The sequence below is a fragment of the Oncorhynchus gorbuscha genome, linkage group LG21 (genome assembly GCF_021184085.1).
Source record: "Oncorhynchus gorbuscha isolate QuinsamMale2020 ecotype Even-year linkage group LG21, OgorEven_v1.0, whole genome shotgun sequence".
NCBI lineage: Eukaryota > Metazoa > Chordata > Actinopteri > Salmoniformes > Salmonidae > Oncorhynchus > Oncorhynchus gorbuscha.
This window is the reverse complement of record NC_060193.1, coordinates 7,898,738-7,917,299: the sequence shown is the minus strand read 5'-3', so window position 1 is coordinate 7,917,299 and position 18,562 is coordinate 7,898,738. Positions and strand designations below refer to the sequence as shown.

The following is an 18,562-nucleotide window of genomic DNA, read 5'->3' as shown; positions in this document are numbered from 1 at the left end:
TTATTTCAATTGACTGATTTCCTTATATGAACTGTAAAACTCAGTAAAATTGTTGCACGTTGCGTTTATATATTTGTTTAGTATACTTTATTTAGTCTGATCAGAGGAACAATTCTCATTAACAATGGGCTAAAATGTAGGGTAGTCGCTGTGCTTGTCAGCAAGAACGCTACTGTTATTCCCCAAACTTATTCCCAAACTTATTCTATTATTCCACTTCCTCCCAGTTCTGCCAGTCACATATTGGAAATCTCTTTTGCCTACTTGTGTCTTTGAAAATGAATGATATGAGGCTATGTAATTATACAGCCTGTCACGGACAGTTTTGAATAAATCATACAAATAAGCTGGATATCAAATGGTTTGGGAATTAAATATAATTTTAGTATTGTGCAGAGATATTAGAGAGAGATGGTAGAGGGACTCACAACTCATAATACACATATTTCGTCTGTGTAGAGAGTATGAACGGCATCTTCAACTTGTAGGCATAAAACCACCTGAATATTGGATGTTCATTAGATATTTCGAGAAAGTTTGAGAAATTAATTGTTTTAACAAGTATTTTCAATCACTTGGGAAACATAGATCTGGGGTGGCCAACCCTCCTGGAGAGCTAGCAGGATTTTTTTTCCAGACCTATTTTAAAGAAATAGCTCACCAAAATTATCAAATGTTTGTACATTCTATGGACAGAAGAAAACTTCCTGGGGAAGGACCCCCCAGTCTATCGTCTAGGGATTGTGCCAGGGGCAGTGCGATTGGTGGGGCAAACTCCTCACTAAACAAAATATTAACTGCACTGTAGCGGTGACAAACGGTGCCCACAAACTGTTAGGGCCTAGATAAAGTTGTCCCAACAGCAGAGCTTTCTTTTCAGCACCATGGAGTGAATCTTTACCACCACTACACCTGGCTATCAGCCTTGTCTGTCAGCGAAACAGTTCATTCACCCTCATTTACTGTCTTTTAATAAAAACAATGCTGATATGGCTGCCTTGCTTAAACAAATGTGGTTTCTATTGACAATTGAGATGTACAAACTATGGCATAAGGGGATGACGAACTGATGAGAGGTAATCTGTAATTATGATTAAGACATTCATGAGCGAGATAGGAGGGATGTTGGCAATATAACTATTTGTTCAGCACTTTTGAAATGTACAGCGACAGAATTCAGAACATGGGCTGTTCTTACAGTATTCTCCCTGTACACCAAGTCAGAACCATAAGATAAATAAAGGGGGCAAATAAGCAGACAATGAAAGCTCTTACAATATTCAATGATTACATTTCTCTAAAAATGGGTATAGGCTATGTGTGCACTACCAAGTCAGAACAGTAGGCAGTAGTTATGAGAGGGAAAAGGAACCAATTTATTAAGGTGAGGCACAGGGGCTACTAACAGCTTACTACACAACATACACTTAGTCTTACTTTCTTAGCTACAGTATACATATCTCCTTGGCATGTTACATCATTAATGCAGCAGCATACAAGACATATTTGGATTCACCTTGTGATGTGCTCACTTGAACAGGAAGGTGGCGCGGCGATCCTTGTGGGCAAATTTTCTCATCTAACTGTGTCATCAAAGTCTGTCATTCTCTGCATTTATGATGATTTCAAGACAACTGGGAACTCTGGAAGAAAAAAACAACGTTGTTTTGAATCATGACGTCAGTGATCTTCAAGTCGGAGCTCCAGAAAGAGGCCCGAGTTCCCGACTTGGAATTCTGAGTTGGATGACTGTACATAATGTATTTTCCCAGTCTGAGCTAATTTTTTCCCCAGTTGTCTTGAACTCACTGAAGTCTGAGATTTCCCAGTTCTGAGTTTCCAGTTGTTTTGAACACGGCAGAAGTCATGCTGGATTGACAGCATGAACAATGTATTCAAACTTTTGGAAAGAAATAAATAAAATTAAAATAAAGACAAGGGTTAAAAAAAGATTTGCCAGTAGATTGTCGACGTGATTCATGATGATTGTCGAGCTTGCTAGCTAAGATTTAGAAAGTATGTTGTTGACATGACCAGTCCAATCAAAGACACGGTAGATATCACGTGATCTGATGTCATTTTATCTGTGGCCAATGACCTTGAGCCTTCTTGGATGGGCACTTCTAATGTAACTGTATTGCAGCACCCAATGGGCTTGAATTTTTTAACTCTCCCTGTAGATTTTGCGGTGACTTAGTGTCCCCATGACTGACAGAACACTGAGCCAATCGTGGCGCAACTAGAAAACATTACTAACCCCCAAACTCCGTATTGTCCTCTGGCAGCCCCACCACCACAGAAAGCAGCTGAGCTAGGCTGAAACACCTGCATTTTGGAGCTGCTTTACTCGAGAAAGTAAAAAAGAGACCACGGTTGTATGCGGCTTTAGTAACTCAATTATTATTATTTTTAACAAACTGATATAAAAAGTTTTGTTCTGTTATTTTGGCACTAATACGTGTCGTATTAGTGCCAAAATAACAGAACAAAACTTTTTTTTTTTGCTAAAAGGGGGGCTCAAACCCCACTTGCCCTGAATGGTGTGTTGGCACTGGCTAGGGGGAAATGAAATCCACATACCAAATATCAGTCCAAGCTTTTTTCAAAAGTTGCCAGCCCTGGTGTAACAACCGAAGTTCTTCGGAGATGTATACTAGCTTTTTATTGCTGTCTAACATTAAAGTGGCTACTCAAGAAGGCAAAGGTAACTGAACTTAATGACTACCACTATCCAGTAGCACTCACCTCTGTCATCATGAAGTGCTTTGAGAGACTAGTCAAGGATCATGTCACCTCCACCTTACCTGACACCCTAGACCCACTTCAATTTGCTTTCCGCCCCAATAGGTCCACAGACGATGCAATCGCCATCGCACTGCACACTGCCCATCCCATCTGGACAAGAGGAATACCTATGTAAGAATGCTGTTCATTGACTATAGCTCAGCAATCAACACCACAGTACACTCCAAGCTCGTCATTAAGCTTGAGGCCCTGGGTCTGAACCCCGCCCTGTGCAACTGGGTCCTGGACTTCCTGACGGGCCGCCCCCAGGTGGTGAAGGTAGGACTTCCTGACGGTCCGCCCCCAGGTGGTGAAGGTAGGAAACATCACCTCCACTCTGCTGATCCTCAACACTGGGGCCCCACTAGGCTGCGTTCTCAGCCCTCTCCTGTACCACCACCTGTTACGGCAACTGCACCTTCCTCAACCACAAGGCTCTCCAGAGGGTAGTGAGGTCTGCACAACACATCACAGGGGGCAAACTACCTGCCCTCCAGGACACCTACAGCACCTGATGTCACAAGAAGGCCAAAGTTCACCCCGCTATCATCCAGAATGTATGAATCTCATATGTATACGTATATACTGTACTCTATATCATCTACTGCATCTTTATGTAATACATGTATCACTAGCCACTTTAACTATGCCACTTTGTCTACATACTCATCTCATATGTATATACTGTACTCGATACCATCTACTGTGTGCTGCCCTGTACCATCACTCATTCATATATCCTTATGTACATATTCTTTATCCCCTTACACTGTGTATAAGACAGTAGTTTTGGAATTGTTAGCTAGATTACTTGTTGGTTATCACTGCATTGTCAGAACTAGAAGCACAAGCATTTCGCTACACTCGCATTAACATCTGCTAACCATGTGTATGTGACCAATACAATTTTATTCGATTTGATGTTGCCGTTTTCCTTTACTACTGGTCTGTAGGCTGCCTTGCACAGTAAACTCCCATCCAGCTGGCGGCGCTGTTGTGTTTCTGGGTTCGTCACCAACTAGAACAAAGAACGTCCCAAGATTCCTTGACTAGAACACGGAAGTAGGATTGGAAACGAGTTGTTATTGTTCCTTGTGTGCAGTAAAGAAAGACATACTTACGAAACTAAATAGGATACCCATCTCTAATTTTATTCAAATGTCTAAACTACAGATGTTGTGTGTGTTTTTAAATGATCGTTTATCGGCGGCTGCTGTGGATATTTTTGGTGCAGTTGAGAAAACGGTAGTGGAGTACCAGGAGGAGAATGATCGGCTACGGAGACTGCTGCGGAGGACACCAGAGATACAACTATGTAGAAGAGGTGAGTATTTTTATTAAATTCACAATAGAGGATGGTCCTCCCCTTCCTCTGAGGAGCCTCTACCAATATTCTGCTCTATTTACTCTCAGTTTCGAAAATGCTAATTTGCATCAAAGTAGACATCATGCAAAACAACAAATCCCCGCAAGCGCCCTGCACGTCATCTCTAGTGGACAGAATGTTCCGTTTAAAGAAATTAAGCCAATGTATTCAGTACTACCTTTTAGATAACATTAGATAGTTAATCCAGAGATGTGTTTAACCTTTGCCTCGATGCAGCAGTCCCGTCCAGATCATGATGGTGTTTGTAGTTCTTTGTTAGCCACATTAGGAGAATTTCATTTTGACGAGGTAAATACAGGAGAGGGTGGGGGTGTAATTTGTGTAATTTGTCCAACAGGAATCTGTTCCAAAAACAGAAGTGCCAACAAACAACGCATACAAACCTAGCTAACTAGCTGCCGAATAGGCATCAACTCACCACGTAGTTTATTCTTAATGTTTGTCCGTAGGCTACCAGAGTGAGGACAGACATTTTTCAGAATGAACGTGGTGAGTGAAAAACGCAATGAAATAGACCGCTCCCTCCCTACCTGGTATCTTACTCTGCCGCGATACAACTTTGTATGCGTTGTGTTTGCAACCTTGTTATTTGCGAAGTTTTTGGATTCCTGTTGGACACAAATTATAAAATATAGGCGAATATATTCATAAAAGTCACCTGGAGAGATTTACACGGTTATCAAAACGTCACGCCATAGTAAGCCTACACGAAACACAGCCTTTTATTTTAAGTCATTGTAAAGGGTAAGCCTCCTTATTTTAAGCCTCCTTATTTTAAGTCATTGTAAAGGGTTAGCCTCCTTATTTTAAGTCATTGTAAAGGGTTAGCCTCCTTATTTTAAGTAGTTGTAAAGGGTTAGCCTCCTTATTTTAAGTCAGTTGTAAAGGGTTAGCCTCCTTATTTTAAGTAGTTGTAAAGGGTTAGCCTCCTTATTTTAAGTAGTTGTAAAGGGTTAGCCTCCTTATTTTAAGTCATTGTAAAGGGTTAGCCTCCTTATTTTAAGTCATTGTAAAGGGTTAGCCTCCTTATTTTAAGTCATTGTAAAGGGTAAGCCTCCTTATTTTAAGTCATTGTAAAGGGTTAGCCTCCTTATTTTAAGTCATTGTAAAGGGTTAGCCTCCTTATTTTAAGTCATTGTAAAGGATAAGCCAACACGAAACAGCCTTTTATTTTATTGTAAAATCCCCTATGGGAAAAATGAATGGTGAAAAAAGATTAGACCTATTTCCTTGTTTGACCGTTTTATGGTTATGACATATACAATGGTTATTTGGTATTTTATTAGGATTCCCATTATCTGTTGCAAAAGCAGCAGCTACTCTTCCTAGGGTCCACACGAAACATGAAACATAATACAGAATGACATAATTTAGAACATTAATAGATATAATATCATTATTTTTTAAACCTTTATTTAACTAGGCAAGTCAGTTAAGAACAAATTCTTATTTTCAATGACAGAATGAACAGTGGGTTAACTGCCTGTTCAATGACAGAATGACAGATTTTTACCTTGTCAACTCAGGGGTTTGAACTTCTAACCACTAGGCTACCCTAGAAAACAGGCACACATAGCCTACATATCAATACATTTTATTAGGATTCCCATTAGCTGTTGCAAATTCATCAGCATTTTAAAAAGGCACACGTAGCCTACATATCAACGCATACACACAAACTATCTAGGTCAAATAGGGGAGACGCATTGGGAGGTGTTGCTTTTGTTTTCTAAAACAGGTTTGCTGTTCACTTGAGCAATTTCAGATGGAACGGAGTTCGATGCAACAATGGCTCTTCATAATACTGATTGCTTTCTTGAATTTGTTCTGGATTTGGGGACTGTGGTAACCTCTGCTCCTCTTCTCTGTCCCTCCAGAACCCGTGCAGCTCTCTGTCTCTGAAGAGGGGGTTCCCCCTGAGCAACAGCACTGTGAGCAGGAGTGGAGTCCCAGTCTGGGGCAGAAGGACCCAGAGACCAAACAGATTAAAGAGGAACAGGAGGAAGTCAGGACCAGTCAGGAGGAAGAGCAGCTTCAAGGGGTGGAGCCTGATATCATAGAGTTCATATTTACTCCTCCTTGTGTGAAAAGTGAATGTGATCAGGAGAACCCACGTCAAGATCCCATACTTGCTGAACACCCAACTCTCCTGAAAATGTCTAAACTACAGTCGTTTCAAGAGTTTTTAAATGAGCGTTTAACGGCTTTTGCTGCTGTGGAGATTTCTGGGGCATTTGCTAAAATGATAGTGGAGTACCAAGAGGAGAATGATCGGCTACGGAGACTGCTGCGGATCACACCAGAGATACCGCTATGTAGAATAGGTTTGTATGGACATCTACTGATAGTTAGTTATAGTTCTACTCAATGAAAATGTTTTTCTTTACTTCTATTGTACATGGATAAAAACATGTCTGTGTCACGAAAACCAGGAAGTTATTTGAAAGTCTGAAAATAGGTTCTAGAATTTACTGACTTTAGAAACAGAAAAGAAATAAACAGATGCGCATTTCTTACATTTTATCTTTCGGTCGTTCAACCTTCATCAGAGCAAATCTCCCCAAACAGTGAGACAGATGAGGCCACTATAAGTCTGCGTTTATACTGGCAGACCAATTCTGTCTCCCCCTCACCAATCATATATAATTTCATTCCAGATACTTTTCAGTGCTGATCTGATTGGTCAATTAATGGGAAAGAGATTAGATTTGGGCAGCCAGAGATAATTACAAACACCTGTGGTAATCTAAACTAACCCAAAGGGCCACTCAATGTCATGTCAGATAGAATAGAACCTAGAGATGTAATTCTACAAATACAAAATGAGGTGTTTGTATCAGGAATCCATAATCTCAGACAGAACAATACAGATGACAATCTGCAACAAAATGAAAGACGAGGTAAACACACAACACCTCAGTGGTTTCAGGAAATATTCAGACCTCTTGACTTTTTCCACATTTTGTTACGTTACAGATTAAATTTTTCAATCCTTATTCTTACACACAATACCCCATAATGACATCACAATAAATGGCATCACAACACCCCATAATGACATCAAATACCCTATAATGATATCACAATACCCCATAATGACATTACCCCATAATGACATCAATCATAATGACATCACAATACCCCATAATGACATCACAATACCCCATAATGACATCACAATACCCCATAATGACATCACAATACCCCATAATGACATCACAATACCCCATAATGACATCACAATACCCCATAATGACATCACAATACCCCATAATGACATTACAATACCCCATAATGACATCACAATACCCCATAATGACATCACAATACCCCATAATGACATCACAATACCCCATAATGACATCACAATACCCCATAATGACATCACAATACCCCATAATGACATCACAATACCCCATAATGACATCACAATACCCAATAATGACAAAGCAGAAAGATTTTTTTTTTTTTTTTGCATATTTCATTTACATAAGTATTCAGACCCTTTACTCAGTACTGCGTTGAAGCACCTTTGGCAGCGATTACAGCCTCGAGTCTTCTTGGGTATGACGCTACAAGCTTGGCACACTTGTATTTGGGGAGTTTATCCCATTCTTCTCTGCAGATCCTCTCAAGCCCTGTCTGGTTGGATGGGGAGCGTTGCTGCACAGGTATTTTCAGGTCTCTCCAGAGATGTTTGATCGGGTTCAAGTCCGGGCTCTGGTTGGGCCACTCAAGGACATTCAGAGACTTGTCCCGAAGCCACTCCTACCTTGTCTTGGCTGTGTGTTTAGGGTCGTAGTCCTGTTAAAACCTTTGCCCCCTTTCTGAGGTTCTGAGCGCTTTGGAGCAGGTTTTCATCAAGGATCTCACTGTACTTCAAATCACATTGGTCACATACACATTTAGCAGATGTTATTGAGAGTGTATTGAAATGCTTGTGTTCCAAGCTCCAACTGTGCAGTAATATCTATCAATTCACAAATCTAAAAAGAAAAATAATGGAATTAAGAAATATATAAATATTATGACGGGCGATGTTGGAGTGGCATTGACTAAAATACAGAATAATATAATATATATATTTTTACCTTTTTTTAACTAGGCAAGTCCGTTAAGAACACATTTTTTTTCAATGAGGGCTTGAAACAAACTTTAGTTTTGGCAAGTAGGTTAGGACATCTACTTTGTGCATGACACTGGTAATTTTTCCAACAATTCTTTACAGACGGATTATTTAACTTATAATTCACTGTATCACAATTCCAGTGGGTCAGAAGTTTACATACACTAAGTAGACTGTGCCTTTAAACAGCTTGGAAAATTCCAGAAGATGTCATGGCTTTAGAAGCTTCTGGTAGGCTAATTGACATCATTCTAGTCAATTGGAGGTGTACCTGTGGATGTATTTCAAGGCCTACCTTCAAACTCAGTGCCTCTTTGCTTGACATCATGGTAAAATCAAAATAAATCAGCCAAGACTTCAGAAAAAAAATTGTAGACCTCCACAAGTCTGGTTCATCCATGGGAGCAATTTCCAAAATCCTGAAGGTACCACGTTCATCTGTAAAAACAATAGTACGCAAGTATAAACACCATGGGACCACGCAGCCGTCATACCGCTCAGGAAGGAGACACGTTCTGTCTCCTAGAGATTAATGTACTTTGGTGTGGAAAGTGCAAATCAATCCCAGAACAACAGCAAAGGACCTTGTGAAGATGCTGGAGGAAACAGGTACAAAAGTATCTGTATTCACAGTAAAACGAGTCCTATATCAACATAACCTGAAAGACCTCTCAGCAAGGAAGAAGCCACTGCTCCAAAACTGCCATATACAATCTCGACTATGTGCCTTTTGACAAACTCCAAGCTGTCTGTCATGTGCCTTTTACTGAGGAGTTTCCGTCTGGCCACTCTACCATAAAGGCCTGATTTGGTGGAGTGCTGCAGAGAGGGTTGTCCTTCTGGAAGGTTCTCCCATCTTCACAGAGGAACTCTGGAGCTCTGTCAGAGTGACCATCAAGGTTCTTGGTCACTTCCCTGACCACGGCCCTTCTTCCCCGATTGGTCAGTTTGGCCGTGCGGCCAGCAGTAGGAAGAGTCTTAGTGGTTCCAAACTTCTCCCCTGATTGGTCAGTTTGGCCGGGCGGCCAGCAGTAGGAAGAGTCTTAGTGGTTCCAAACTTCTTCCCTGATTGGTCAGTTTGGCCGTGCGGCCAGCAGTAGGAAGAGTCTTAGTGGTTCCAAACTTCTTCCCTGATTGGTCAGTTTGGCCGTGCGGCCAGCAGTAGGAAGAGTCTTAGTGGTTCCAAACTTCTTCCCTGATTGGTCAGTTTGGCCAGCAGTAGGAAGGTGTGGCCAGCAGTAGGAAGGAGTCTTAGTGGTTCCAAACTTCTTCCCTGATTGGTCAGTTTGGCCGTGCGGCCAGCAGTAGGAAGAGTCTTAGTGGTTCCAAACTTCTTCCCTGATTGGTCAGTTTGGTTCCAAACTTCTTCCCGTGCGGCCAGCAGTAGGAAGAGTCTTAGTGGTTCCAAACTTCTTCCCTGATTGGTCAGTTTGGCCGGGCGGCCAGCAGTAGGAAGAGTCTTAGTGGTTCCAAACTTCTTCCCTGATTGGTCAGTTTGGCCGTGCGGCCAGCAGTAGGAAGAGTCTTAGTGGTTCCAAACTTCTTCCCTGATTGGTCAGTTTGGCCGTGCGGCCAGCAGTAGGAAGAGTCTTAGTGGTTCCAAACTTCTTCCCTGATTGTTCCAAACTTCTTCCCTCAGTTTGGCCGTGCGGCCAGCAGTAGGAAGAGTCTTAGTGGTTCCAAACTTCTTCCCTGATTGGTCAGTTTGGCCGATTGCGGCCAGCAGTAGGAAGAGTCTTAGTGGTTCCAAACTTCTTCCCTGATTGGTCAGTTTGGCCGGGCGGCCAGCAGTAGGAAGAGTCTTAGTGGTTCCAAACTTCTTCCCTGATTTGCTCAGTTTGGTTCCAAACTTCTTCCCTGATTGGTCAGTTTGTGGCCAGCAGTAGGAAGAAGTGGTTCCAAAGTCTTAGGAAGAGTGGTTCCAAACTTCTTCCCTGATTGGTCAGTTTGGCCGTGCGGCCAGCAGTAGGAAGAGTCTTAGTGGTTCCAAACTTCTTCCAAACCTTCCCTGATTGGTCAGTTTGGTTCCAAACTTCTTCCCTGATTGGTCAGTTTGGCCGGCCAGCAGTAGGAAGAGTCTTAGTGGTTCCAAACTTCTTCCCTGATTGGTCAGTTTGGCAGCAGTAGGAAGAGTCTTAGTGGCCAGCAGTTTGGCCGGGCGGCCAGCAGTAAAGAGTCTTAGTGGTTCCAAACTTCTTCCCTGATTGATTGGTCAGTAGGAAGAGTCTTTGGTTCCAAACTTCTCCCCTGATTGGTCAGTTTGGCCGGGCGGCCAGCAGTAGGAAGAGTCTTAGTGGTTCCAAACTTCTTCCCTGATTGGTCAGTTTGGCCTGATTGGGGCGGCCAGCAGTAGGAAGAGTCTTAGTGGTTCCAAACTTCTTCCCTGTTTGGCCAGCAGTAGGAAGAGTCTTAGTGGTTCCAAACTTCTTCCCTGAGTCAGTTTGGCCGGGCGGCCAGCAGTAGGAAGAGTCTTAGTGGTTCCAAACTTCTTCCCTGATTGGTCAGTTTGGCCGGGCGGCCAGCAGTAGGAAGAGTCTTAGTGGTTCCAAACTTCTTCCCTGATTGATTGGCCGTGCGGCCAGCAGTAGGAAGAGTCTTAGTGGTTCCAAACTTCTTTGGTCAGTTTGGGGCGGCCAGTTCCAAACTTCTTCCCAGTAGGAAGGAAGAGTCTTAGTGGTTCCAAACTTCTTCCCTGATTGGTCAGTTTGGCCGGGCGGCCAGCAGTAGGAAGAGTCTTAGTGGTTCCAAACTTCTTCCCTGATTGGTCAGTTTGGCCGTGCGGCCAGCAGTAGGAAGAGTCTTAGTGGTTCCAAACTTCTTCCCTGATTGGTCAGTTTGGCCGGGCGGCCAGCAGTAGGAAGAGTCTTAGTGGTTCCAAACTTCTTCCCTGATTGTCAGTTTGGCCGTGCGGCCAGCAGTAGGAAGAGTCTTTGGTTCCAAACTTCTTCCCTGATTGGTCAGTTTGGCGGCCAGCAGTAGGAAGAGTCTTAGTGGTTCCAAACTTCTTCCCTGATTGGTCAGTTTGGCCGGGCGGCCAGCAGTAGGAAGAGTCTTAGTGGTTCCAAACTTCTTCCCTGATTGGTCAGTTTGGCCGGGCGGCCAGCAGTAGGAAGAGTCTTTATTGGTGGTTCCAAACTTAGTGGTTCTTCCCTGATTGGTCAGTTTGGCCGGGCGGCCAGCAGTAGGAAGAGTCTTAGTGGTTCCAAACTTCTTCCCTGATTGGTCAGTTTGGCCGGGCGGCCAGCAGTAGGAAGAGTCTTAGTGGTTCCAAACTTCTTCCCTGATTGGTCAGTTTGGCCAGCAGTAGGAAGAGTCTTAGTGGCCAGCAGCCAGCAGTAGGAAGAGTCTTAGTGGTTCCAAACTTCTTCCCTGATTGGTCAGTTTGGCCGGGCGGCCAGCAGTAGGAAGAGTCTTAGTGGTTCCAAACTTCTTCCCTGATTGGTCAGTTTGGCCGGGCGGCCAGCAGTAGGAAGAGTCTTAGTGGTTCCAAACTTCTTCCCTGATTGGTCAGTTTGGCCAGCAGTAGGAAGAGTCTTAGTGGTTCCAAAGCAGTAGGAAGAGTCTTAGTGGTTCCAAACTTCTTCCCTGATTGGTCAGTTTGGCCGGGCGGCCAGCAGTAGGAAGAGTCTTAGTGGTTCCAAACTTCTTCCCTGATTGGTCAGTTTGGCCGGGCGGCCAGCAGTAGGAAGAGTCTTAGTGGTTCCAAACTTCTTCCCTGATTGGTCAGTTTGGCCGGGCGGCCAGCAGTAGGAAGAGTCTTAGTGGTTCCAAACTTCTTCCCTGATTGGTCAGTTTGGCCGGGCGGCCAGCAGTAGGAAGAGTCTTAGTGGTTCCAAACTTCTTCCTGATTGATTGGCCAGCAGTAGGAAGAGTCTTAGTGGTTCCAAACTTCTTCCCTGATTGGTCAGTTTGGCCGGGCGGCCAGCAGTAGGAAGAGTCTTAGTGGTTCCAAACTTCTTCCCTGATTGGTCAGTTTGGCCGGGCGGCCAGCAGTAGGAAGAGTCTTAGTGGTTCCAAACTTCTTCCCTGATTGGTCAGTTTGGCCGGGCGGCCAGCAGTAGGAAGAGTCTTAGTGGTTCCAAACTTCTTCCCTGATTGGTCAGTTTGGCCGGGCGGTCAGCAGTAGGAAGAGTCTTAGTGGTTCCAAACTTCTTCCCTGATTGGTCAGTTTGGCCGGGCGGCCAGCAGTAGGAAGAGTCTTAGTGGTTCCAAACTTCTTCCCTGATTGGTCAGTTTGGTTCCAAACTTCTTCCCTGATTGGTCAGTTTGGCCGTGCGGCCAGCAGTAGGAAGAGTCTTATTGGTTCCAAACTTCTTCCATTCAATTTTGAGTGTCATAGAACAGGGTCTGAATACTTATGTCAATAATATATCTATATTTTTAATACATTTGCAAAAATGTCTTAACTGTTTTTGCTTTGTCATTATGGGGTATTGTGTGTAGATTGATGAGGAATTGTTTTTATTGAATCCATTTTAGAATAAGGCTTTGACGTAACAAAAGGTAGAAAAGGAAAGGGGTCTTAATGTTTTCTGAATGCTCCGTATACATTGTCCTCTGTAATTATATGGCACAGTGAAGCATTTCCTTCGTATTTCGGCTCTGTACCAATCACTAGGAGGTTAAAGTATAGTTTCTCAGCTTTTATTTGAGAGTATTTGTACCATTTTTAGAAATGACAATGCTTTTTATACCTCAGGGTTCCTATTTCAAGTATTTGGACAATTGGCTCGACAGGTGTTTCTCTGGTTAGTCAGGTCAAATCAAATTTTTAAAAAATGGTTAGCAGACGTTAATGCGAGTGTAGCGAAATGCTTGTGCTTCTAGTTCCGACAATGCAGTAATAACCAACAAGTAATCTAGCTAACAATTCCAAAACTACTACCTTATAGACACAAGTGTAAGGGGATAAAGAATATGTACATAAAGATTTATGAATGAGTGATGGTACAGAGCAGCATACAGTAGATGGTATCGAGTACAGTATATACATATGAGATGACTATGTAAACAAAGTGGCATAGTTAAAGTGGCTAGTGATACATGTATTACATAAGGATGCAGTAGATGAAATAGAGTACAGTATATACGTATACATATGAGATGGATAATGTAAGGTATGTAAACATTATATTAGGTAGCATTGTTTAAAGTGGCTAGTGATATATTTTACATAATTTCCCATCAATTCCCAGGTGTGTTCCGGCACATAATGTGTGCAGGCATACGAGATCTGTCAATGTGTAGTCTTGTGTCTAGGCTTTGCATATGCCTTTTGGAGCCTGCTTCTGTGGTGTTAACACCAATAGCAGAACGAGGCCCAAAGAATTGTCAATGAAAGTCAATGAAGCCATTTATGAGGCTGAAACATTGGCTAAAAATCTTAGGCTTACCAAAAAAAAAAAAAAAAACATAAATCAAAATTAAGAAAGCTCTTGTGAGCTCAGCAAATGGCCTGGTAGGCCAAGGAAGACCGTTACCAAAGATGGCCGAAGAATGTCAGACACATTGGGAACACTCCAGGAGGTGGGGTTGGACATGTCAGTCACTACCATCTACAGAAGACTTGGTCTCATATACTAGCCTGGTCTCATATACTAGCCTGGTCTCATATACTAGCCTGGTCTCATATACTAGCCTGTTCTCATATACTAGCCTGGTCTCATATACCAGCCTGTTCTCATATACTAGCCTGTTCTCATATACTAGCCTGTTCTGGTCTATACTAGCCTGGTCTCATATACCAGCCTGTTCTCATATACTAGCCTGTTCTCATATACTAGCCTGGTCTCATATACCAGCCTGGTCTCATATACTAGCCTGTTCTCATATACTAGCCTGGTCTCATATACCAGCCTGTTCTCATATACTAGCCTGGTCTCATATACTAGCCTGGTCTCATATACTAGCCTGGTCTCATATACTAGCCTGGTCTCATATACTAGCCTGGTCTCATATACTAGCCTGGTCTCATATACTAGACGTAACATAGTAAATGTAAATCCGGGACACTCTAATTAGTACGAAATTAAAGACTTTTCATCTACTTACTACTTAAAAAAAAAAAAAATCTACTTTGCAACTACTTAGCATGTTGGCTAACCCTTCCCCTAACCTTAACCCTTTTCACTAACCTTTCTCCTAACCATTTTAGTTAACCGTTACCTTAACTATAACTCCTAACCTTAACCATATATCCTAGCCTAACTAAAGTTAGCCAGCTAGCTAGAATTAAACCATTTTTAAAAATTGTAAAATATTGTAAGAAATGGGTGATGGACATCCACAAATTGAATACACACCATACTAAATGGTGTGTCAGGGATCACTGCTCCATTGATGATGTCACTGCTCCATTGATGATGTCACTGCTGTCACTGGTCCATTGATGATGTCACTGCTCCATTGATGATGTCACTGCTCCATTGATGATGTCACTGCTGTCACTGGTCCATTGATGATGTCACTGCTCCATTGATGATGTCACTGCTGTCACTGGTCCATTGATGATGTCACTGGTCCATTGATGATGTCACTGCTCCATTGATGATGTCACCACATTCATTCTGAAGTGTACAGAAACCTATTGTCCGCTAACGTATATTGTGTCTGCTGAAGAACAAGCAAAATGCCTCCAAGCTCATTGGGCGGCGCTTCGTCATTACAGCAAGACAATGACCCCGAACATATAACCATAGCAACTAGGGAGTTGAAAAAAATACAAATAAAAAAATAAAATATTTACTGGGCGAAGTCGATCTCCAGATTTACATCCAATTGAACATGCATTTCATTTGCTGAAGATGAGACATAAAGGGAAACAATATTTAAAAACAACAGCAAAAAAACTAGTGGCTGCAGTACAGACCTGGCAGGGCGTCACCAGAGAAGATATTGTCTTGGTCAATGGGTTGCAGACTTCAGTCAGTTATTGGATGCAAAGGAGCAAATACTGAACAGTGCTTCATTTGGACTTTATATGAATCATTTGGACTTTATATGAATCATTTGGACTTTATATGAATGAATCATTTGGACTTTATATGAATCATTTGCACATTATATGAATCATTTGCACATTATATGAATCCTTTGCACATTACATGAATCATTTGGATCTTTTATATGAATCATTTGCACCTTATATGAATCATTTGGACTTTATATGAATCATTTGGACTTTATATGAATCATTTGGACTTTATATGAATCATTTGCACATTACATGAATCATTTGGATCTTTTATATGAATCATTTGCACCTTATATGAATCATTTGAACCTTATATGAATCATTTGGACTTTATATGAATCATTTGGAACTTTTATATGAATCATTTGGACCTTTTACATGAATCATTTGGACCTTATATGAATCATTTGGACCTTGCAACATGTAAAGTGTTGGTCCCATGTTTCATGAGCTGAAATAAAAGTTCCCAGAAATGTTCCATACACACAAACATCTTATTTCTCTCAAATTTAATTGACAAATTAGTTTACATTCCTGTTAGTGAACATTTCTCCTTTGCCAAGATTATCCATCCACCTAGTTATTACACAGGTGCACCTTGTGCTGGGGACAATAAAAGGCCACTCTAAAATGTGCAGTTTTGTCACACAACACAATGCTACAGATGTCTGCATACTCACCAGACATGTTACCCATTGAGCATGTTTGGGATGCTCTGGATTGATGTGTACGATAGCGTGTTCCAGTTCAACTTCACTTAGCCAATTGAAGAGGAGTGGGACAACATTTTCAAAGGCTACAGACAACAGCCTGATCAACTCTATGCGAAGGAGATGTGTCGTACTGTATTTTTTTTTTTACCTTTATTTAACCAGGCAAGTCAGTTAAGAACAGATTCTTATTTTCAATGATGGCCTAGGAACAGTGGGTTAACTGCCTGTTCAGGGGCAGAACCTTGTCAGCTCGGGGGTTTGAACTCACAACCTTCCGGTTACTAGTCCAACGCTCTAACCACTAGGCTACGCTGCCGACACATAAGGTGTGTCGTACTGTATGAGGTACATGGTACTGTATGAGGTACATGGTACTGTATGAGGTACATGGTACTGTATGAGATGTGTCGTACTGTATGAGGTACATGGTACTGTATGAGGTACATGGTACTGTATGAGGTACATGGTACTGTATGAGGTACATGGTACTGTATGAGGTACATGGTACTGTATGAGGTACATGGTACTGTATCACACCGGATCCTGACTGGTTTTCTGGTCCACGTCTTTATTTCTAGGTATTTATTTATCTGACCAACAGATGCAGATCTAGCCGTGTTAAATCCATTAATATGATTATTATTATTTATGTTTTACTGATTTATATACCTACAGTACCAGTCAAAGGTTTGGACACACCCATTCCAGGGTTTTTTAAAGTTACAAACAATGTAAAAACCCACCGAAATAACTGATGGTTAGGATCATGTAAAACATCAGCCATCCCCTCCCGCACCATTCTACATCTGTCTAAAGGCTGTATAGGTAACCTCTGCTCCTTCCCTCCAGACTCCCTGCAGATCTCTGTCTCTGAAGAGGAGGTTCCCCCTGAGCAGCAGCACTGTGAGCAGGAGTGGAGCCCCAGTCTGGAGCAGGAGGACTCAGAGACCAAACAGATTAAAGAGGAACAGGAGGAAGTCAGGACCAGTCAGGAGGAAGAGCAGCTTCAAGGGGCGGAGCCTGATATCATAGGGTTCATTTTCTCTCCTTCCTGTGTGAAAAATGAATGTGATCAGGAGGACCAAACCCAGACTGTGGAGAACAGAGAGAGAGACTCTAAACCAGTGGATCTCAAACCTTCTGGCACTGTGACCCACCTAAAGGGTCTCTACATTCCCTGTGACCCTACAGATCAAAACAATGCCTCCAGCCACAGCTTAGCTGTAAGCAGATTAAACGCAGTAGGATTTGACAACAGTCCACTATTGGATCCCAGCCCAACATTGGGGGAACACTGTTCCAAACTCAGCACCATGCCTAGAAAAACTCACAGCTGCCGTGACTGTGGTGAAACATTTGCTCTGAAAGCTGATCTGCAGAGACATGTGACTCTCACCAAGAAGAGACCCAGTGAATGTAGATTCTGCAAGAAACGCTACAACTCCACCTGTAAACTGAAGGCCCATGTCCGACTCTGTCACAGTGGTAAACCCTGTGTCTGCCCTGTTTGTGGAAAGATCTTCAAACAAAAAGGACATCTGTCCAGACACATGAGGATTCACACAGGAGAGAAACCATTCAGTTGTGGTGACTGTGGGAAAAGCTTCCGTCTGAAGGGGCATCTAACCAGGCACAAACTCATTCACACAGGGGAAAATCCATTTAGCTGTGGTGATTGCGGGAAAAGATTCAGTCTCAAGCAGCATCTAACCAGGCACAAACTGATTCACACAGGAGAGAAACCTTTTAGCTGTGGCGACTGCGGGAAAAGCTTCAATCTCAAGAAGACACTAACTGAACATATACGGACTCACACAGGAGAGAAACCTTTTAGCTGTGGCGACTGTGGGAAAAGCTTTAGTGTCAAGAAGACACTAATTGAACATATACGGACTCACACAGGAGAGAAACCATATAGCTGTGGTGACTGTGGGAAAAGCTTCAGTGTCAATAGGAACCTAACTAAGCACAAACTGACTCACACAGGAGAGAAACAACATGGCTGCTCAGTCTGTGGTAAAAGATTCATTCAGAAGACTAATCTGCTGAGGCATGTCAAAAACAACCACAAAGAATGAAAACAAGACAAAGGAACAAAGAAAGTAAATGAGGACATAGACACAGAGAGGGGACTAAGAGAGTATTGAGATACACCCAAGATCCCCTGTGGACCAACTCTAACTAGTCCTCCTGATCCTGCACAGTCCAATGTCACAGTAATGATATAATGTGGCTGTTGTCTGAACCTAACAGGTAATGTTGCTGCTCTTTGTGTATGAAATGGACAATCTGCAGTTCAGACAACCACCCGTTTTTAGGTGAACAACTGAGGGATGGTGTTGGAGAGTTGTAAAAACACTCAAATTCATAGACGGATATCAAATTTGCCTGTTGCTACTTTGTTCCTTAAAGGAACCATCAGAGGTGTCCACTACAATGCGAGATTTAGTTAGCTAGAGATTTAGTTAGCTAGAGATTTAGTCAGCTAGAGATTTAGTCAGCTAGAGATTTAGTCAGCTAGAGATTTAGTCAGCTAGAGATTTAGTCAGCTAGATATTTAGTTAGCTAGAGATTTAGTC

General features: G+C 42.4%; 1 protein-coding gene across 1 annotated transcript in view; it reads left to right on the top strand.

The window, feature by feature from the left end:
* Window positions 1-18,320, top strand: part of LOC124008864 (zinc finger protein 37-like) — a 41,617-nt gene extending 23,297 nt beyond the window's left edge. The window contains exons 3-4 of the mRNA XM_046320448.1: window positions 6,049-6,495; window positions 16,833-18,320. Of these exons, the coding sequence (XP_046176404.1) occupies window positions 6,049-6,495; window positions 16,833-18,061 (1,676 nt within the window). The 3' untranslated portion in view covers window positions 18,062-18,320. The remainder of the gene's footprint in view (window positions 1-6,048; window positions 6,496-16,832) is intronic.
* The last annotated feature ends 242 nt before the right edge of the window (window positions 18,321-18,562 follow it).